At 40.6% G+C, this 19,936-nt stretch overlaps 2 protein-coding genes across 5 annotated transcripts; one reads left to right on the top strand and one right to left on the bottom strand.

Annotated features, from left to right (window-relative positions):
* Positions 1 to 3,327: 3,327 nt before the first annotated feature.
* drc10 (dynein regulatory complex subunit 10) lies at positions 3,328 to 6,625 on the bottom strand. Of its 2 annotated transcripts, none has more exons than XM_026188214.1 (5): positions 6,579 to 6,625; positions 5,051 to 5,698; positions 4,719 to 4,955; positions 4,552 to 4,623; positions 3,328 to 3,643 (listed from the first exon to the last, which is right to left on the bottom strand). In XM_026188214.1, exons 2-5 carry the CDS (start codon positions 5,675 to 5,677, stop codon positions 3,350 to 3,352), a joined length of 1,230 nt encoding a protein of 409 aa, XP_026043999.1. In that variant the 5' UTR covers positions 5,678 to 5,698; positions 6,579 to 6,625; the 3' UTR covers positions 3,328 to 3,349. The 2 variants fall into 2 exon arrangements, with proteins under 2 accessions (XP_026043999.1, XP_026043998.1); XM_026188213.1 differs by lacking the exon at positions 6,579 to 6,625 and adding an exon at positions 6,330 to 6,572.
* tpcn1 (two pore segment channel 1) lies at positions 6,614 to 19,831 on the top strand. Of its 3 annotated transcripts, XM_026188205.1 has the most exons (27): positions 6,614 to 6,882; positions 7,163 to 7,258; positions 10,543 to 10,676; positions 11,749 to 11,925; positions 12,641 to 12,754; positions 13,399 to 13,529; positions 13,887 to 13,975; positions 14,101 to 14,135; positions 14,272 to 14,330; positions 14,527 to 14,626; positions 14,745 to 14,861; positions 14,984 to 15,108; positions 15,199 to 15,247; positions 15,345 to 15,408; positions 15,503 to 15,547; positions 15,631 to 15,687; positions 17,083 to 17,136; positions 17,273 to 17,345; positions 17,608 to 17,715; positions 17,814 to 17,975; positions 18,077 to 18,192; positions 18,320 to 18,366; positions 18,456 to 18,524; positions 18,738 to 18,834; positions 18,919 to 19,058; positions 19,148 to 19,228; positions 19,315 to 19,831. In XM_026188205.1, the coding sequence occupies exons 2-27, from the start codon at positions 7,168 to 7,170 to the stop codon at positions 19,456 to 19,458; spliced, it is 2,478 nt and encodes an 825-aa protein (XP_026043990.1). In that variant the 5' UTR covers positions 6,614 to 6,882; positions 7,163 to 7,167; the 3' UTR covers positions 19,459 to 19,831. The 3 variants fall into 3 exon arrangements, with proteins under 3 accessions (XP_026043990.1, XP_026043991.1, XP_026043989.1); XM_026188206.1 differs by lacking the exons at positions 6,614 to 6,882; positions 7,163 to 7,258 and adding an exon at positions 8,394 to 8,506; XM_026188204.1 differs by lacking the exons at positions 6,614 to 6,882; positions 7,163 to 7,258 and adding an exon at positions 8,923 to 10,464.
* The last annotated feature ends 105 nt before the right edge of the window (positions 19,832 to 19,936 follow it).

Here is a 19,936-nt window from a genome sequence, read left to right as displayed (position 1 = left end):
TGATAGGAAGGAAACAGTACTAACTCCTATAAGTACTGGTAACAACCAAGGCATGCAGAAAATCATCTTAGCACAGTGAATGGAACAGGCTTGAGAGACTTGAGATAAGACTACACTGGGTGCCACTCTGACTCAAGACTTTGTGGACTGGTGCCAGCTGAACTACCTCCAGATCAACGCCAGTAAAACCAAGGAGCTGGTGGTAGACTTCCGCAGGCACAAGCATTCTCCACTGCAACCACTGAACATCCAGGGTATGGACATTGAGGCTGTGGACAGCTACAGGTACCTTGGTGTTCATCTGAACAACAGACTGGACTGGACTCATAACTCAGACGCCCTCTACAGGAAAGGGCAGAGCAGGCTGTACCTGCTGCGGAGACTCAGGTCGTTTGGGGTGGAGGGCCCACTCCTGAAGACCTTCTATGACTCTGTGGTGGCTTCTGCTATCTTTTATGGTGTGGTCTGCTGGGGCGGCAGCATCTCTGCTGGGGACAGGAAGAGACTGAACAGGGTGATCCGAAGGGCCAGCTCTGTTCTAGGATGCCCTCTGGACCCAGTGGAGGTGGTGAGTGACAGGAGAATGGCGGCTAAGCTGTCATCCCTGTTGGACAACGTCTCCCACCCCATGCAGCAGACTGTGACAGCACTGAGCAGCTCCTTCAGTGGGAGACTGCGGCACCCACGGTGTGGGACGGAGAGATTTCGCAGGTCTTTCCTCCCCACTGCTGTCAGACTCCACAACAAAGACTTTAACTGAACAAACACACACATCCACACATGTGCAATAACACTAAGTGCAATAATCTTTTCTGGCATCGTTGTATTTTTACTCAGTTGTATATAGCATTCGTATTCTATTTTTATCTTATTGTATATTTTTATTCTATTTTATTCTACTGTATATAGTATATTATTTTATTCTATTCTGTACAGCTGTGTACTGTATTTATTCTTATTGTATTCTAATTTTTGCGTCATAACTAAAAAGAATCTTAAATTGGTTTCTTGGACATGAAAATGAATTTACTGTATGCAAATAGCCTCCGCAGTCATCAGATCTCAATCCAATAGAGCACCTTTGGGATGGGATACAACAGGACATAGGCCTCATGTAATAACAAGAAGAAGAAGAAGAAGAAGAAGAAGAAGAAGAAGAAGAAGAAGAAGAAGAAGAAGAAGAAGAAGAAGAAGAAGACATGGGATATTTTTGCAAGACACTTGGATAATTATTAGCTTAAATCATTCATTTGTTTTGACTAAGTAACTCAACTTGGTGCATAATTTAACACAAAGGTTTCTGTAAGTACCTTATATGTTCTGAATGTAACAAACTACATGTTACTATGCAACTCAATTCTAAATCTTTCACATGCTGTGACTGTGTGGAAGTCAAAGATGTTTTCTAACAACCAAACAAAGTGTCTGTCATAAAAATATTTTTCTAATTACTAATCTGTTGTTTTCAAAACATGCCATTTCCAAAGCTCCCAAACGTTTACACTTTTAAAAAGGCTCCAAAACTCCCAAACATTGTTTGGTTGTTATGGCTGGCTGCTCTAAATCTTGACTCATCTCTCAAAGATGGCCTAAACAGTAGAAACACTACTTTAATATACATACTGTTGTCTAAAATAGGTTATCTTACTGCTTCTTCCTATTTTCATTTTAATCAAAAAAAGTTACAATAATCATACTAACAGGGATGGCTTTTGTTTCAGATGAGTTGCCTCTGACAAAAGCTTTTAATGTGATTTGAGCAGATGGCGACATTTGTTTTGGGGGATACACCCTAATGTGTGTTACAGTATGAAGACATGCAGATGCTCTATCAGAGAAACAACGCACAAGATGTTCAGAGTAAACCAAAGCTGAGTCTGGAGGACTCTAAGAACAATCAGCTGTCCTGGTTTCACAGCTGGAGAAAACTTACTCTGAACTAACCAGGTATAATCCTGGATCAAACTTTAATCAGTGACCATTAGGTACACCACATGTCTAGTCTGCTTCTTGAATCAGATCACCTGTATAATGAACAAGAAAAAGTAGAACTACGTTCAACATACAGCAGAGAAAATACTTGGATTGAGACAGATCAGGATGGTGACCTTAAACTTCTTTGGAATGAGGTGTAAGATGTGAAGATACTGTGAAATGAGAGGGAGGTGTAGCTATGAATGACAGAGAAACAGGAAACTATCTTGAAAAGGATGCAGACAAAAAACATGTCACACTTGATATAAAAAGAAGAAATCCTCGACACAGCTGAATGTAAAACAAACAAACAAACAAAACCCCTTTAAGTAAATTTCCGTTCTTTACCTATAAATCCACATAATTATCATTGAATAGTTCATTTAAAGTTAGTCCTGAGTTCACTGAACTTTAGAGTTAAAGGCAGTGAACTTGTAGATTCTTGTGACTTATCTTACACTGTGAAACCTAAATATTGGCGAGTACTCTAATAACTTCACAGTGTACCTTAATACACATACTGATTTCAGTGAGTAACCAATAGAACCTTGTTCTAATGACCGGAGCTTGACTAATAATTCTGATGTGAATCTAGTGGGAAGTGTAACAGCTTTTTAGATTTTAAGCACTGTTACCTCACAGTGAGTGAAGCTGGGGCATTTCTGTGTGGAGTTTGCATGTTCTCCCCATGTTTGCGTGGGTTCTCTCATAGGTGTGAATGTGAGTGTGAATGGATGCCTATCTCTCTGTGTTAACCCATCCAGCGTTTACTCGGGATAAGGATAATTAGGAAGAGAAAGGCTAGATTGATGGGTTAAACAATAAATATGCAATGCCAGGGGTTCACTCCCTGCTTTCTGTTTATGACTACCAAATAACAACAATGTAATGTACATCATTCAGCACACAGGGGTCTGCACTGCCCCCCTATGGCCTTTAGATTCAACAGCAGCTCTTATACTGAGGTGATCGGTGATTTGGCTGATTTCACGTGTTTCCAGTGAAAAGTGGAGTTTACATGTGGTGGACATTTGCTGCAAAAGAACTACAGATGTGTTAACAGAAGTCAATCAAACACACCCATGCAGAGCTGAATTCACATCCAAACTGCCAAACTCTTTTTTGCTGACATTGACAAATAAAAATGCTACTCTATCTGGTGTTTTTTCAGTCTAATGACTCTAATGATGTTGACAACATCAACTCAGAATGTTTTTGTTTTTATAAGTAACACAGAGCCACAGAAACTACTCAACACACAAAACAGGAAATACTTGCTGGAAACATAAATACTTCATTTAAAAAGAAAACAACATTCACACTCTACAAGAGGAGTGTGTCTTGGCAAAGAAACACTGATGCAATAAGGCATGGTTTATTTGGTCTTCTTGCCTTTGCCCTTTCCTTTGTCCCTTTTGGCCTTTTTGCTTTTGGCCTTGTTCTTTAAGGCCTTGCGAACGCTGTAGCCTCTCCACCAGGCCTGGATCAGAATGGCAGCTTTGGTCTTCAACTCCAGCTCTCTGATCTCCTCCTGTCTCTTCTCTTCAGCCAGCCGCCTCCTCTCCTGGATCTGATTGTACTCCATCTCCAGGGTAGCAAAGGGTTTCTCAAACTTCTTCCGCTCATTGTCCTCCATTTCATAAGCATTTTCATTCACCTCCAGTTTGGCCTAAGAAAGGTGATGGTGGCATTGGGGGTGTGTTGTGTCAAAAGTGGAGAAGAGGGAGATGGCAGTGGATATGGTTGTGGAGTGAAGAAAAAACAGAAAAGTGGTGAAAATATAAGAAATGCTTTGACTGACACTGAGCATCCTTAATTTACTAAGGACATAAAAAGGTAACAATGACCTAAAAGAAAACCCAGGACAACACCTTTATTTCCAGATGTTATACAAGAGTAAATACAATAGTTCTGGATTTTAAAGCATAGAAACTTGGATGTTATTTTATATGCTGTGATAGAGCAGATCATGTATGCCACAGTATCCTTGGGCAAGATTATGAACCTAAGTTGTTTTGAGTGCTCAAGTAGAAACGTTATATATAAGAACCAGCTGATTTACCAATTACAAAGAGCTCATAGAATAAATATAAGTTTTATGTGTAAAATTGAAAATTAAATGTGTAAACACTTTCCTCATTGGATGCTTACTAGGGGTAACCATTGTTTTTCTTTTCTGAACTGAGTGGTTTCAGGCCTGCTTCCTGAACAAACTGACTGGGATTGTTCTCTATACAGGAACCTATTCTAATGGTCATCAAACTACATCTTTATTGATATAACCTTAGGTGTCAAAACTTGTCATTAAGTGTACAGGGCTGTCACGTGTTAATATTGAGCTGGTACTGTACTGTAAATACAGTAAATGTCACAACTTTGCATGGATTAGCCAGGATACTGTGGCATACAGTTTACCCAGTTTATTGTGAGGTGTCACATACTGTGCAACTGTGATAACCTTAACATAATATTTTAGGGACATATTCTGAATATAGTAATGAGTAATAAGTTTGTAGAAAGACCCCATGTTAATATTTTACAGACTATTTCTGGTACTTTGCAGTGGAATGTTTGTACCTGGATTTCTCCTATTTCGTTGTCAAACTTTTGGATTAAGGAGTCAATTTTCCCTTGCATCTTTTCATTTTTCTGCCAAAAAACAAGAACAGTGAACATGAGTTTAATGAAAACCAAATACACTACCACAAGTAAAACATGAAACCTTATTGTTACACTAAACGTACCTCTTGGAGTAATCTCTCAGCCTGTCTGTTCTCAAGCACAACATTTTTGAGCTGAATTTTCAGTTGATCAATTTCCTGCTGTAAACGGTCCTGCTTCAGCTTTGACACCTGAATGTGTGCCTGCACCTGTTTGTCTTCAAAAGGCGACATGTTATCATCTGACACATCACCTTCTTGAGGGCTGCACGCCTGCAGCAAACTTTCCAAGTGTTTGATTGTGTTCTCTTTCTGGGAAATCTGTGATGTCAAAAGCAATGGATAGGAGGTGAGAAGATGGAAAAAATGAAGATTCTGCTTCTCTAGCTGCTAATGAAAAAGCCTTGACACCTTACCTCAGCATCTACTTGCTGTATAGCTTTAGCTACTTCTTCTTCCTCCAGTGAAATATTTTTCTCCAGATCTTTTGCAGAGGATGAAAACTCTTTCTGCTTTGTGATGAGCTGTAGCTCCTCGTCCGGGCTGATCAGAAACTTTTCTACCATGTGGCTATGAAGCACCTTTAATCCTTTAATTAATTTGTACTCCTTTTCCTCTATTTTTATATCTAGTTCCGCCCTCAAGCCAATAATGCCATCTGAATGGGCTCGGCAATAACGGAGAATATCCCTGACAGAGTTCTTGAGATCATTCCCAGGCTGAGCTCTCTCCTTCTCTCCTCCGATCCTGGCATCTCTTATTTGTTCTTCAACGGACTCCTGTTTGAGACTTTTTAGTTTCTCCAGTCTTTCCACTAAAATCCGATGTTTTTCAAGTGCCTTGCTCAAGTCCTTGTCAACAATCTCAGACTTACTGTTAAGGTGGAGGAGAGCGGGCAGAGCTGCTGCGGTCTCAATTTTACTGATGCAGTTTTCAAGTGTACTTAAAATAATATGAGCCTCACTAGAGAGGTGCTTGCTCTGTACCAAGCAACCATCTTCTGACTGGCTGTTTGGCAGCAATGCAAACCAATCTTCAGACATGTCAACACTCAGTGGCTTCGACTGGGAAAAAAAAAAAAGAAGTCTGGTTTTGTCTACAGTGTCTTAGCTTTTGATAAAGGCAGTGTGTTCTATGAATGAATTTAGCACGAGTTCGTATATTTCACTTTACTCTATATGTCACACTTACTTGTGTTAAATCAGAAAACTAATTTTAATATTAGACAAAGACAACCAGACTAAATAAAAAAAATGCAATTGTTAAATGATGACTTAATTTATTAAGGGACAAAAAAGTATGTAATCATGTGATTAAAACATTTTTGGAAAGCTCAGTTTACTTTCACTAACTTGTCGGATTACTGTCAGACCTGCTGAATCAAGAAATCGCTTAAACAAAACTTGTCTGACAATGTATTTTACACATAAGAGAAGTTACTTTTCTATCTCAGTTTTAGTCTAAAGTCACGGGCTGTTTGTGAAGTACTGTATCGGTTTTATTTTATACCTGGTAAATTAATTTTCTTATTAGCGAGCCAGTTAAGTATCTATAGTACTGTGAGTACTAAACGCTCTAAACTACACATCGTAAATTTAAAAAATGAAAAGGTTGTTCTCGGTTTTTGTTTGCTTGTGGCACATAAGCAGCTTTTACTTTAGTTGTGTAATATACAAAGTTAGCTAAGCTACATACCTGTAGACGTCTCTCAGTAAGTGTATGGGTTTTATTTGTTTTCCTGTTGCTAGGATACCAAATAGCCATTTACCGCTTCAGCATTGGATCATATTACAGATTGCTTATGTTGACAAAATATACACACACATATATATGAATACTTTACCACATTTCAAACAAATTCATACAGGTATTAGCTTTAAATTAATATACTATGATGTGTTAAAATTGCCGACTTTTACTTTGGAAATATGCATGGTCACTTACTTAGCCTGCCGTTAACTGCTGCTAGTGTCGTAAAAGTTTGTTTATCCAGTTCTGCCCATAAGTTGTAGGTATCTCTAGAGTTTTTGCGGCGTCGTTCTTGTACATAATGTTGCTCTCAAAAAGATAAAGCTAGACGTCAATTAGCTGTGAGTGGTTATCCGTTCTATGTGTAATCAAATTAGTTGTGTAGCTGTGCGGAAATGGTGCTGCCGCGATGGACCCAGACGGACAGCTTGTTAGCCTGCGTGACAGCGAGCCAGTTAAATCGGAGATAGATATTTGTGACAAGGAAGACACCAAATCTGTAAGCTCCCCAACCCCATGTCTGCTTAGCATACTGTAAAAGGCGCTAGAGCCTGTTTTTGACTATTCTACTATCGATATTTGAACTTGCATATAACACAGGATAGAAACTGTTCGGTTTGTCTGCTAATATCTAACCCTGCCGTCCGTCCTCAACAAGATGTGCAGTTCTACTGCTGTTTGCGGAGAAAACCTTACACTTATTTAGCTGTTAGGTAGCTTTTATTAAGTCTGACAAAAAGGTGGAATTCCAAGCAGGTTGCAGTCTGTTTATCTGCTAGCTAGCATGGAGACTGACGACGATGTGCCTCTCATCTTAACCTGGGACGAAGCAAATAGTGGTCTGCTCAGCGAGGAGCCTGAAAGAGGAGACGAAAGTAAGTCTATACAGTGATATCATCACATAACTCTGTAGTCAAGCAATGCAAACAATGTACATGTACACCAAGGAAAGGAACATGATCGGGGGAAGTGGTTTGGTGTCTCTACTGTAATGCTGTCGCAGTAGACATACAAGTAATACACAGATCCCATTGAGAAAGCACACCCGGCCAAAACTAATGCACTCCTGTGTAACACCTGTGTAATAATCCCCACCTTTAAGAAGGCTGTGGTGTTGGGGGTTCGTTCACCCCCAACATTTTAAATACACTATTAGGGTCAAAATTATAACACACCCAAGTTTCTAAGATTCAATAAGTTAAATCACTACTTCTGTACAGGTTCAGTCTGCTTCTTCTTCTTTTGGCTGCTCACTTCATAGGTCACCACAGCAGATTATCTCCCTCTATCTCACCCTATTCCTACATCCTCCTTTGTCCCGGCAACCCTCTCTTTTTGTCTACACCCTTGAATCTTCTCTGTGCTCTTCCTCCTTTTCACCTGCCTGGCAGCTCCATGTTCAGGATCCTTTGTTAAATACATCCACTATCTCTCCACTGTACCTTGCCCCTTGAAGTTTGTCTCCTAAGCCCACCGCCTGATCTGTCCCTCTGATATACTCATCTCTAATCCTGTCCATTCTGGTGACTCCTAATCAAAACTCTGCCACCTCCAGCTCTGCCTTCTGTTTTTTTGTCACAGCCACTATTTCCAAACTGTACATTGCAGCAGGTCTCACTATCATTTTGTAAACTGTTACGGATTCAAATATTGGGGATGGAGAAAGAGGAAAAACCACAATAACAACACTGGTCCGGCCGGGTTGATTCAAACGATGATTTTAATGATCACACGCGTGGGAGATGGACACCGTACGCAGACAGCATCAGATCTCAAAATGGTGGAGCATTGATCAAACTCTTATAGCCTCTAGTGGCCCCCACCTAATCATAAAAGCCTAAACAATCACATGCTTTCTCTCACACGGCGCCTAAGCTACGACCTTGGCTCCCTGTTTATCTGCTCCTGCTGAGATGGGGCAGAAAACTCCAGTATGTTCTGTTCTCTTCTAATCAGACAAATAAGGCGATGACTTTCTGCGAACAGTATTTCTTATAACTCAGCAGTATGTCCTTCTGTCACAAACCACCCCTGGCACTTGTCTCCAACCACTCCACCTTGCCTGCACTCTCTTCTTCATCTCTCTTGTGCCGCTGTTTATCGCTTTGGATGGTTGACACCAGGTATTTAAACAAATACAGTTCGATCAATACTTTTCTAAAGGTAGTCCAGATAAAATGTCAGCTGAGTATTGAACTCTGATGGTTGTTTTTACTGTACACTACAGTATTCAGAGAGGAGCGTTTGCATAAACTGTTTATTTTATTATAGCTGTTTATAGATGGAGTTAATGTTGTTTTTTTAACTTACCATAATGCAATGGTGCAGTCAGAAGCGCTGTAATGTTGACAGTCAGCTGCATATATGTTGCACATCCAGGCTCTGCTGTTTGAATGGAGAAAACAGATTGTCCACCAGGCTCTGGGATCACGTGTGGGTGGAGCATGTATGAGTATCTGTGCATCTGCTTGACATAGTAATCCTGCTGCCTTTGTTTTCCTCACATATAAGCTACAAAATGACCCATCTGAAAAACTGCTGGCTCAGCTTAGAACTGTGTGCCCCTCAGCCCCTCCCCGGTGCATATGGGTAGCGTGTGTTTGTGTGTGTGTGTGTGCGTGTGTGTGAGTGAGTATCATTTTCTCTAGCTCTGGCATGAACAGGAAGAGGAGAGGAGTGTTTTTTCTGTCATATATGGGAGTGGTGTACAAGTGGGACAAGTCCTGCTGTTCTTGCCTGCTTGCTGCCAAAGCCTTCTGGAAATAGAGGGAGTATGAACCTGGACTCTATGAAATAAAGCTGCCTCTTATCACTTGAGTGACAAATCACATGCTTGGATAGAAGTGAGGAATTTAGTTTTTATTGCCCATGTTCCGGACCCTTTATTTTTCTGGGACAAGTAGACATGACTGCTGGATCTGTTTATGTGAGCCTGACGTCACTGTGTTATTGACTGGGAGCTTCAAACGTATTATTGTTCTCAAACAAATGCGTGGTCGGAGTGGCACACAGCAGACGATGGGTGTACTTCTGTCAGAGTAACGGGTAGGCTGCCACTGGATTGGAACTTAAGCTTCTCGTTTCAGCTCAGTCTGCTGCTGTCATGGTGGATAGAAAACATCTGTGACCTGCAGCACGTTGGATTCTAAGGAGTCGTGCCCGAAGAGAAAATATGTGATGTACAGTGTGTGGGAAGAGTACCCCAACAGACTTGCGCCAGAGTAAAGTATGCAGCTGCAGAAAGCCGCATGGAGGGACAGCTTTGTTTGAGGAAGAACCTGGGACCAGGCTTGAGTTTGAATACTGACTTTGTCTGGATTTTATCTTGGTCACTTGACTTAATTTATACGATATTATGTTTATGTGTTTTAAGCCCTAACATAGGAGTTTCGTGTCTTCCAAAGTTAGTCACTCGCTGTCGTCTGGTATTGCAAAATCAGTTCCTTTTGTGGTTTTTCTGTCTCGTGCCTGCATCCTGTTTGTGGTATGACAGAGGCTTAATAGCAAATGTGATGTGATTGAAAGCACACTTTATTACTGACTGGCAGCACTGGGATCAAGGTTCATGTTGTGCCACAGAGTCAGGAGGAGGTAATTTTTCAGTCTGGCAAAAAATGTAATATCACTCTTCTGTGTGACTTTTGTTCCAAAACAAGCAACTGATTCTCAAAGAACTACAAGTACAGAACCTCAAGAGCATCTGTGATCATTTTAAAAGGGGTCTGCTCTCCAGAGTCCTTTTGATCTCCGGGATATTTCCGGATCTGTAAGGATTTCATCCGGATCCACTTGTGACTTGGTTTCTGTTGTTTGCATCAGGTCTGTGTGGAATGTCTGGCCATCTGTATCTCCAGATGTGTATTGATGCTGGAACGAGACCAGCATACTGTGACTGGGACACACATGTACACTTGGTCCTTGGAAGTAAGGGATGTTAATACCGTCACACAGCTGATGAATCCAGACTGACAAATGGAGAGTTCGCACACACAGGCAGCTGGTTTCCGTGAAGATCAGTCGCATATCGAGAGCCCTGTAGTGACTTCATCCTTTGCCTTACAGCTAGAACTAGAATGCATTGGTAGGCGGATACCCCTTTGTGTGACTCACATAAATAAGGGGTGTATGAGAACACTCACAATTAAGTCTTGTCTTCCAGATGGAGGAGGCAGTTATGACGTAGTTAACAACGCTGTGATCTCAACACCTGGCCCACAAAACTACAGATCCCAAAATGTGTCCTTGCGACAAAGCTGGGAGATGAACTACCAAGAGGCAGCCATCTACCTGCAGGTATTTACAACCAGAGCATTGCTGCATTTATTAGTGTATGCACTCATTCACATGATCACATTATAGTTTTATTATACCTTCTACACTGTATTAGTTAAAGATAGTTAGACCTTGTCCTCTCCCCGTGAGCTATATTTACATCCTGAAAAGCTGCAGGATGTTATAAATCTATAAACATGCAAAACTGTGCAAAATAAAATACAAAGGCAGTGTTGATGTACATGAAAGGAACTTTTTGCCAAAAATGGGGTTTTTGTCTTGTTGCTGATACAAAAACATAACCTCATAAGGTTTTGTAACTGTATTTTAAAAAGCCACAATTGGTGTAAAAATTCTACCCGACTGATTTTATTGGTTGATTATTGGCAGATTTGTTGATTTATACACAGCGTTTATGCAAAAATCTGACTTTTATAATGGTATCGACACATTCAACAGAATGTAGATTATTGATTTGTAAAACCTTTGAACTGATACGATGGAGATGCCAAGTTGGCCAGTACTGGTCGGTTTGCTTTTAATTTTCTTTTTAGGGAAAGAAGCAATCTTTATTACAAATAAATTCCTGTTTTAAAGTCTCTCTCTTTCTCACTATATGTTTGAATATCCAACCAGTGCAAAATTAATGTCAAAGAACAAACTCATAAACACTGATAAATCAGACAAGAAAGCTGCTGTCAATCAATATTTATCTGTGTGTCTCTTATCAATGTCTGAATGTTTTACTTTCTAAAATTGGCAGTGGCTCCTAGATTTGGTTGGCCTGTTTTAAATCATTGGAAGAGCTGCAAAGTACAAATAACCGTAAGCACACTTGTGCATTTGTATGCCTTTGAGAAGTTCTTTTTACATCGTTGGTCTGAATGTTGAGTTCTGCTCAGTTTAAATTAAGTGCAGAAAAACATTTTCTGTTATGTCTCCCGTGGAAGAAAAAAATTGAAAAACCAATTAAAAAAACAAAACACTCTGGGAATTAAAGCTGTTTAAAAAATTAGAAACGTTCATATCCATCCATCCATCACTTTTGCCAACTTGTATGCACAAATGTGTAACTTTTACATTTTCTGTGTAGGAAGGAGAGAACAATGATAAGTTCTTCACTCACCCTCGAAACCCAAAGGCACTTGCGGCGTACCTGTTTGCGCACAACCACCTGTTCTACATGATGGAGCTGCTGACAGGCCTGCTGCTGCTGATGCTCTCACTGTGCGAGGCTCCTGCTGTACCCTCACTGCGCCTGGATGTCTATGTGAGTGAATCTCTACTCGCTAACATACTAATATGAACTAATAACACAACTTTACCTTACAGTCGCAGGCCACTTTCTAATTTACATCTTGGTAACACTGGGTTGGACCCTTTTCCTCTTCAGAACTGTACTAATTCTGCAGATTCATCAAGGTGCAGGAAAAATTGCTCATAGACATGATAGAATCACACGGTTGCTGCAGATTTGTTGGCTGCACATCCGTGATGAGAATCTCCAGTTCATCCCAAAGGGGCTCTGATTGAAATCTGGTGACTGTGGAGGCCATTTGAGGACAGTGAATTCTCTGTCTCAGTTTGAGATTAGTTTTGTGACATGGTGTGTTGTCCTGCTAGAAGCAGCCATCAGAAGATGGGCACAATGTGGTCATAAAGCCATCCAAATGATTAGCAACAATTTGGTTTGTTTAAAGGATGCTCCGTTGGTACTAAGGGGCCCAAAGTGTGCCTAGAAAATATCTCTCATTACACCACTAGCATCATGAATCATAACCCCAAAACAGGAGGGATCCATGCTTTCATGTTGTGTACACCAGTTCTACCAGCAGGTTCCCTTGACATGCCTAAACACCATGTGATATGTCATGTGATTGGCTCATTAAAGACTTGTGTTGATGTGCAGTTTAATAGGTATACCTAACAAAATGACTAATGAGTGGCTAGTTTCCTTTATAACTTGTGTATTTGATGTCATTCAGGTCCACGCCACGCTGGAGCTGCTGGCTTTGGTTATGGTGGCATTTGAGCTATGCATGAAACTCCGCTGGTTAGGCTTCCACACCTTCATACGGCACAAGAGGACAATGGTTAAGGTAACTGTTACATGTTAATAATTTCATAATTATTGTGCGTGTGTGTGTGTGGCAGTCGGGTTGCTGTTACATTGTGTGGATCTCAGTTACGGTCAGAGGTCATGTTTTCTAAAAAACCTCGTGAATATGATAACTCAAAAAGAAAGTCAACTGGGTTTTTCAAATTCATACCATAGTTGTATCTACTAATAATCTCAGATGACTTCAAATGAGGGAATGTACAAAAAAATGGGAAAACAGAGGGACAGATATGTTTGCTTCTGGGGAAAAGACACACACACACACACACACACACACACACACACACACACACACGAACTGAGCACAACAAAAAGCGAGGACCCAAGAGGGAAAAACATTTGCAGCACTTAATTTTTTTTCTATCAGTTACCATCGCGTATAAAACATCGGGACAGGACCACACGCTAATTAACATGTAACACACCACACACACACAAGCATAAATGTGAGCAACGACGTTGACCACTTACGTAGGTGATACAAAGATTCCCAACAGACGTCTAAATTAGGGATTAGTCTGAAGAAAGGCGATTAAACTTTGCTATCTGCAGATCTGATGTTATAGTTTGGGATTCAGCTTTCATTATCCTACACTGTACATGTTGTCTTCTCTCTTTGCACAGACGTGTGTGTTACTGGTACAGTTTGTGGAGGCCATAGTGGTTCTGATCCGACAAACTTCTCACATGCGAGTGACCAGAGCGCTCAGACCAATATTCCTGGTGGACTGTAGATATTGTGGTGCTGTGCGCAGGTAAATAATGACCTACACACTCACACACACACACAGATTCAGTCTGGCCCAAGACATTGCCACAAAATAGACATTACATTTTTGATTGAGCACACATTTGACTTGCATACTGGAAAATACTAGCGGGAACAGAGAGACTAGTCGTCCCCGCCCGGGCTCCAAGCAAAAGTCTTGTCATATGAAAGAAAACGGTGACTCAACTCTGTAGGTTTGTAAAGCCAGACAAAATTAAACAAACTCAGTGAGATTTCAGCTCCATCTATCTTACTAACAAATGTTTCTGAGAAGTTCTTTTGTTTTCTATTGTGGCCACCCACAAGGCAGTTGTCACTGACGAGGTTTCTTTCATCCAATCAGAAACTTGCGTCAGATCTTCCAGTCTCTCCCGCCTTTTATTGACATCCTCCTGCTGCTGCTTTTCTTCATGGTTATATTTGCTATTCTTGGTAAGAGTGCATAAAGAAACACTTTGATTATTTTCTGTCCTCTATTTGTTAAACTTGTTTATTCAAGCAGAGGAAACGCTGTTTTTGTTAATGTTTGTATTTGATTAGCTCTTTGTGTCCTCCAGGCTTCTGTCTCTTCTCCACGAACACCTCTGATCCGGTATGTTGAGTCTTCCATCTCACTTACAAGAGTTTGTTTGAGTTATGTCATTTCAGGGATTTGGGTGGTTCTTCTCTTTGTGCCAGTTTTGTGTCTGGTCATATTTCCTGTCTTGAACCCTATCCTCTCACCACAGTACTTCAACACTATGGAGAACAGCCTTGTCAGCCTGTTTGTGCTGCTGACCACAGCAAAGTAAGCACGGCAATACACGTACTACTGCCGCTTGGTTATCTTTACACATGGGGCATGTAAGCAGTGCTCACCACGTTTAGAGCTTCTCATAAATCCTTTTACCACTTTTGCTTAATCTGCTTCCACAGTTTTTTGGGTTTTTTTGCATCTTATGACTCGGTCTGCATCTGATGACATCTCTCTTTCACTTTTGTAGTTTCCCTGATGTGATGATGCCAGCATACTCCAAGAACCGCTGGTCCTGTGTTTTCTTCATTGTATACCTCTCTATCGAGCTCTACTTTATCATGAACCTGGTAGAAGAAGCTTGTTTTTTTTCACAATTTCTGAGATGTCTTTGAGTCCTATTGAAAATACACACGGCTTGAAGTTTTCCCAGTTACTCATCATTGCCGTCTGTGCCCCCCTCTCCAGCTCCTGGCGGTCGTGTTTGATACATTTAATGATGTTGAGAAAATGAAGTTTAAATCTCTCTTGCTTCACAAACGCTCTGCTATCGACCATGCCTTTCAGCTGTTAGTTAGCCGTCAGGTAGGCCTGTTTTTTTTGTTTTTTTTATTATTATTATTATTATTTGTAACATGTCTTTCCTTTTTCTTTAACACTGTCAGGTGTTTTCTTAAGCTTTTCTTATGTTTCTCTGTGTTACACAGAGACCGATGGGTGTGTCTCTGAAGCAGTTCGATGGTCTGATGCGTTTTTACAGACCACGCATGTCTGCAAGAGACCGATTCCTCACTTACAAAGCTCTTAACACATCAGGGGCTCCCATGCTCAGGTAACTGTCTCTCTTCCACTTCTCAGAATGAAAATCCTTTTACATTGATTTGCTTTGTCACTGATTTAATGGTGGTGTGTTCTGTTGCAGCCTGCAGGACTTTTATAAGTTCTATGAGGTCACTGGCCTTAAATGGAAGGTAATTAGCCTGACATTTCTGCTGTGTAGCTGCTCTATTTTTGTGCTCCTCTGGTTGATTCAAATATACATTTACTGTCAATCTGTGTGTTGTTTAGGCACGTCGCAGTGGAGAACACTGGTTTGATGATCTTCCACACACAGCCTTCCTCATTTTCAAAGGAAAGTTCTCTTTCTCTCTTTTCTTCTGTTGTCAGGCAAAATAAGATTGGCTCTTGATCCCTTATTGTGGATACTTTCCTCTCCAATTTATTAGGTATCCATTTGCTTGTGAAGTCAAAGGCCTTTCAGTATACTATGTGTAAGTGTAATCATTGATCTTCTCCCAGCTGCTATCAGTGATACTGATCAAAGTCTCTTATCAAAGTTTTTTTGTGACTGTAGATGTGGTGGTGGCCATCAACGGTGTTTGGATCCTTGTGGAGACGTACCAGCTGAATAGTAAGATCTTTAACCGTAATCTGCAGTACTGTGCAAAAGTCACGAACCCCTCATATCTTGATATTTTGCCTTAAAGGAGCCAGACTTTCTTGTCATTTTAAATTGGTTTTGAGCAATAGTTCTCCATTCTTTCTGGAGGTCTTTAAAAGTTTTTCTTTCGACATTGGCTGCTTTTTTACTTAGGCCAGTCCTCATCCCTGACTGTTTTCAGTGGAATGTTTTTGTTGTTTGATAAACCGCTTAACTCTGACCTATGACTCATTCAATGATAAAAAAGGCCCCTAACTCAAGGGATGAACCAGTGTTGTGTCTACACATAAAAGACAACTAAGCAGAAAAATAATAATTATTAATATTCTATCTTTAGGCATATTATTACTAGCACCCTGATGTAGAAAGGGATAACTTGTTTCCATTTCTATAGTTGAATCTATGAAAAACAGCACAAATGAACAACATCTGAAAGTCATGTCCTTAAGAAATTGAAAGAAATTCAGCAAAGACCTGATGCAGGACCCCGAGAGATGCATCTGGCCGTTCAGTCGATCCATCTACTGTTCACTGAAGCCTCATCAGAAAAGGTCTCAGTGGAAGGGTGGCTGTCAAGAAGCCATTCTTGAGGAAGGGAAATGGGAAGAAAACGCTGAGGTTTGCCAAATTACACAAGAACTGGACTGAATCAGTGGAAAATGTGTCTGATAGATTGAAGAACACAAATTTGACATTTTTGGTCAAATCATTGTCAGTATGTACAGAGGAAGTCAGAAAAGAAGTACAACAGTGAGTGTCTACAGCCATTTGTAAAACATGTTGGAGACTCTCTCATTGTTTGGGGCTCCATTTCAGCCGGTGGTGTTGGGGCTGTTGACAGGATTGTGAATGCAGAAAAGTACTGCCAGATTTGGATTCATCATGCAGTATATTCTGCAAAACGTCTAACTGACAACAGCTTAATTATTTAGCATGACAATGAACTCAAACACATTGGCAATGTGTTTAATCTACCTAGGTAGGTTAGCTTCCCCAGAACCTGGACCTCAACATTATTGAAGCAGTGTGGGATCATCTAGATGGAGAGCAGAACTAAAAGGGAGCCAACATCCAAAGAAGAGCTTTGAATGTCAGTATTCCTGAAGACCTATGCCTATGAGAGTTCAGGCTGTGCTGAAGAATAAAGGTGGTCATACCAAATATTGAATTTCAAGCTCTTTATAATTGTATAAACTCAGTTTTTGCTTTATACACGTATGTTTACATGTGTTCCAGTGAATAACTGCGCTTAATTTCCTGGCAATATATTTAAAAAAATGCCCCAAGACTTTTGCACAGTACTTGCACAGTACTAAGGCATGTGTTCCAATACTCCAGGTGTTTTACCTTCCTCTCCTCTTGCAGGTGGATTTTCCTGGTCCAAATTGGTTCCCTGGAGTTACATTGTTTTTCTGACCAGTAAGTAGGCTGCATGGCACCCTCCCCACCCAAACCCTGCACCCCACATAGAAAGTCCAGATAGTATTAAAATGTCATAAGGTGTCGAGGATTAATTACAGTCGTTTACACTGTGTGTCTGTCCTTCCACTTTCAGTTTATGGTGTAGAAGTGTTATTGAAAATATCAGGTTTGGGGCCAGTTGCCTATTTCAGCTCTGGGTGGAATCTGTGAGTAACACACATTGAAAACACAAATCTGTGCTGCATCCAAAACTCAAACTGTGCACTCTGTTAAACACAAACAATGTCTAAATCAACAGACTCCATTTGAGTGTGGAAATTTTAGGAATCTTTAATAATTAAACGTGACATGTTGTTTTTCAGTAGGCCTACTTATATTTAAAAGAAAATCACAGAAATACCTCTGAGCTGATATGAAACCCTGTTTCTCTGCTTTTGCTGGTAATCCTCATTGTGCTCTTCCGTCCAGGTTTGACTTCTCTGTGACGGTTTTTGCCTTCTTGGGCCTCATTGCTCTTGCCTTCGATAAGGAGCCGTTCTACTTTATTGTAATTCTCAGACCGCTTCAGCTGCTAAGGTATGATTTTCAATCTCCTTTAACGTGACAGCATATATGCACATAATGGCAATAGTAATTAATTTTACATTCAAATTTCTGTGTGTTGCCTTTTGCAGGTTATTTAAGATAAAGCAGAGATATCGTAATGTTTTAGACACCATGTTTGAGCTCTTCCCCAGGATGGCCAGTCTAGGGTTGACATTAATCATCTTCTACTATTCCTTTGCTATTGTGGGAATGGAGTTCTTTGCAGATGTGGTTTACCCCAACTGCTGCAAGTGAGTAGTCGTGTCATGAGACGCAAATGGAAAAAGTGGGTCTCTCCATTGGCGATTCATTACTTCATTAATTTATTCTTCCTTTTTTCTCTCCCTCTCAGTACGAGCACAGTGGCCGATTCCTACAGACTGATCAACAACACACAAGGCAACAAAACAGTGCTGGAAGAGGGCTACTATTATCTCAATAACTTCAACAACATCCTCAGTAGCTTTGGTAATAATCCCTTTTTCCTTTTTGTCAAAATTCTGTCTTTGTATATTATCTACATCTGTTGTGTGTTCATGTGCGTTATGTTTTCTAGAATTTTAAAAACATTTACTCATTTTTTGTTTATCTCCAGTGACTCTGTTTGAACTGACCGTGGTCAACAACTGGTACATCACTATGGTGAGATTATCTGTGGTTCAAAATCTGTCGCCACTCGGCAGCCTGAGCACAGATCGTCGGGTGTCTGACTGCTTTTTGCTCTTTCACAGGAAGGAGTGACGTCTATGACGAGCCACTGGAGCCGTCTGTACTTCATGACTTTTTATATAGTTACAATGGTGAGTAGGAATGCGAACAGAGGAACAAAACAAAACTCAGAGGTTTTGCATATCTGAGACAAATTGAAGCCTTTTTTTTTTCCTTTTTCAATGTTTCTATCCTGCCCTGAGGAGCCTGTGTAGTCTTACTTTAATGTTGTCCTCTGCATAATCTACTGAAGAATCAGTGTGTGGGAATGTAACCATATTGCATACAATGTTTTGTCTGTGCAGGTGGTGATGACCATTATCGTGGCGTTCATTTTAGATGCATTTGTGTTCCGCATGAACTACAGTCGCAAGAACCGGGAACCGCTAGAAAATCCAGAGGGTGGGTTTGAGTGTGTGTGAGATTGTATGCAGGTTAAGAGTTGTTAGCCAGGATCTAAATTAAATGTGTTTGTACACGCTGTAGATGAGAATGGGATCGTGTTTGAAGTAGAGGTGAGTCGTGATGACGTTCTCGCCGCTCTCGAGCTGTACAAACAGATGTGCCCAGGATCGTCTTCCCTCAGCTCTCTCCAGGGAGTCTTACAGACTATGGACAAAAGTGGGGTAAGAACACACGCAAACAGCAAGAAGTCGTCTTCTTCTGCTCTTTAAGTCCCTCTAATTAATTTTTACTCCTGATTTGTTGTGCGCAGCACTCGTCTTTAGTGTACCTAGGTCGCAGGTCTAGGACGAAGAGCGACCTCAGCATGAAAATGTACGAGGAGGAGATACAGGTAAGAAACTAAAGATGTAATCCTGAATACCATGTCAGGACTTGGACTATCATGATGTGTTGGTCTTTTCTGTGTTGTTTCTTAAGGAGTGGTATGCAGAATATTCGAGGGAAGCCCTGCCTGAACCAGACCAAAGCCTGGAGCGGGATCCAGACAGCCCCATGCCTGACTTGTCTCCCTTCCCAGAGCCTCAGCTCAACTCACAGACTGGACCTCACAGCATCAATTAATGCAAAGTTTGCTAGGGAAACATGCACATTGTCATTCCAACGTTTTCCTTTAAAGGCAAAATCAGGAAGCCTGGACTCCCATATTATGTGTGCATATACTGCTGTTGGCCTTTTGTGCCCTATGGTAAACCATGACGCATCTAAACCTGATGCCTTAGTTTAACGACTCCTCTGATCAGTATTAACACACCCACTGAGTTTTCCAAAGACCGAACTATATAAACACTTAATACTCCTTTTAGCTCAACTGAACAAATTATGACATTTTCCCTCAACTAATGTCTCAGCAGACTTATAATATTTTACTTTTATATAACTTCTTATTCTGTAATGTATTTGAGTTTATTTGAATAAACTGTTAGAACTTGTCAAACTGTGATGTTCATTGATGTTGCTGGATTATAACACTGCTGGCTGTAAAAATTACCTATTTACTCTATTTAGAGAAGTTAGAGGGAAAAAAATGAAAGCACATACA

Source organism: Astatotilapia calliptera, chromosome 12 (genome assembly GCF_900246225.1).
Source record: "Astatotilapia calliptera chromosome 12, fAstCal1.2, whole genome shotgun sequence".
In the NCBI taxonomy this organism is placed as follows: domain Eukaryota; kingdom Metazoa; phylum Chordata; class Actinopteri; order Cichliformes; family Cichlidae; genus Astatotilapia; species Astatotilapia calliptera.
This window is presented reverse-complemented; position numbering and strand designations above follow the sequence as displayed.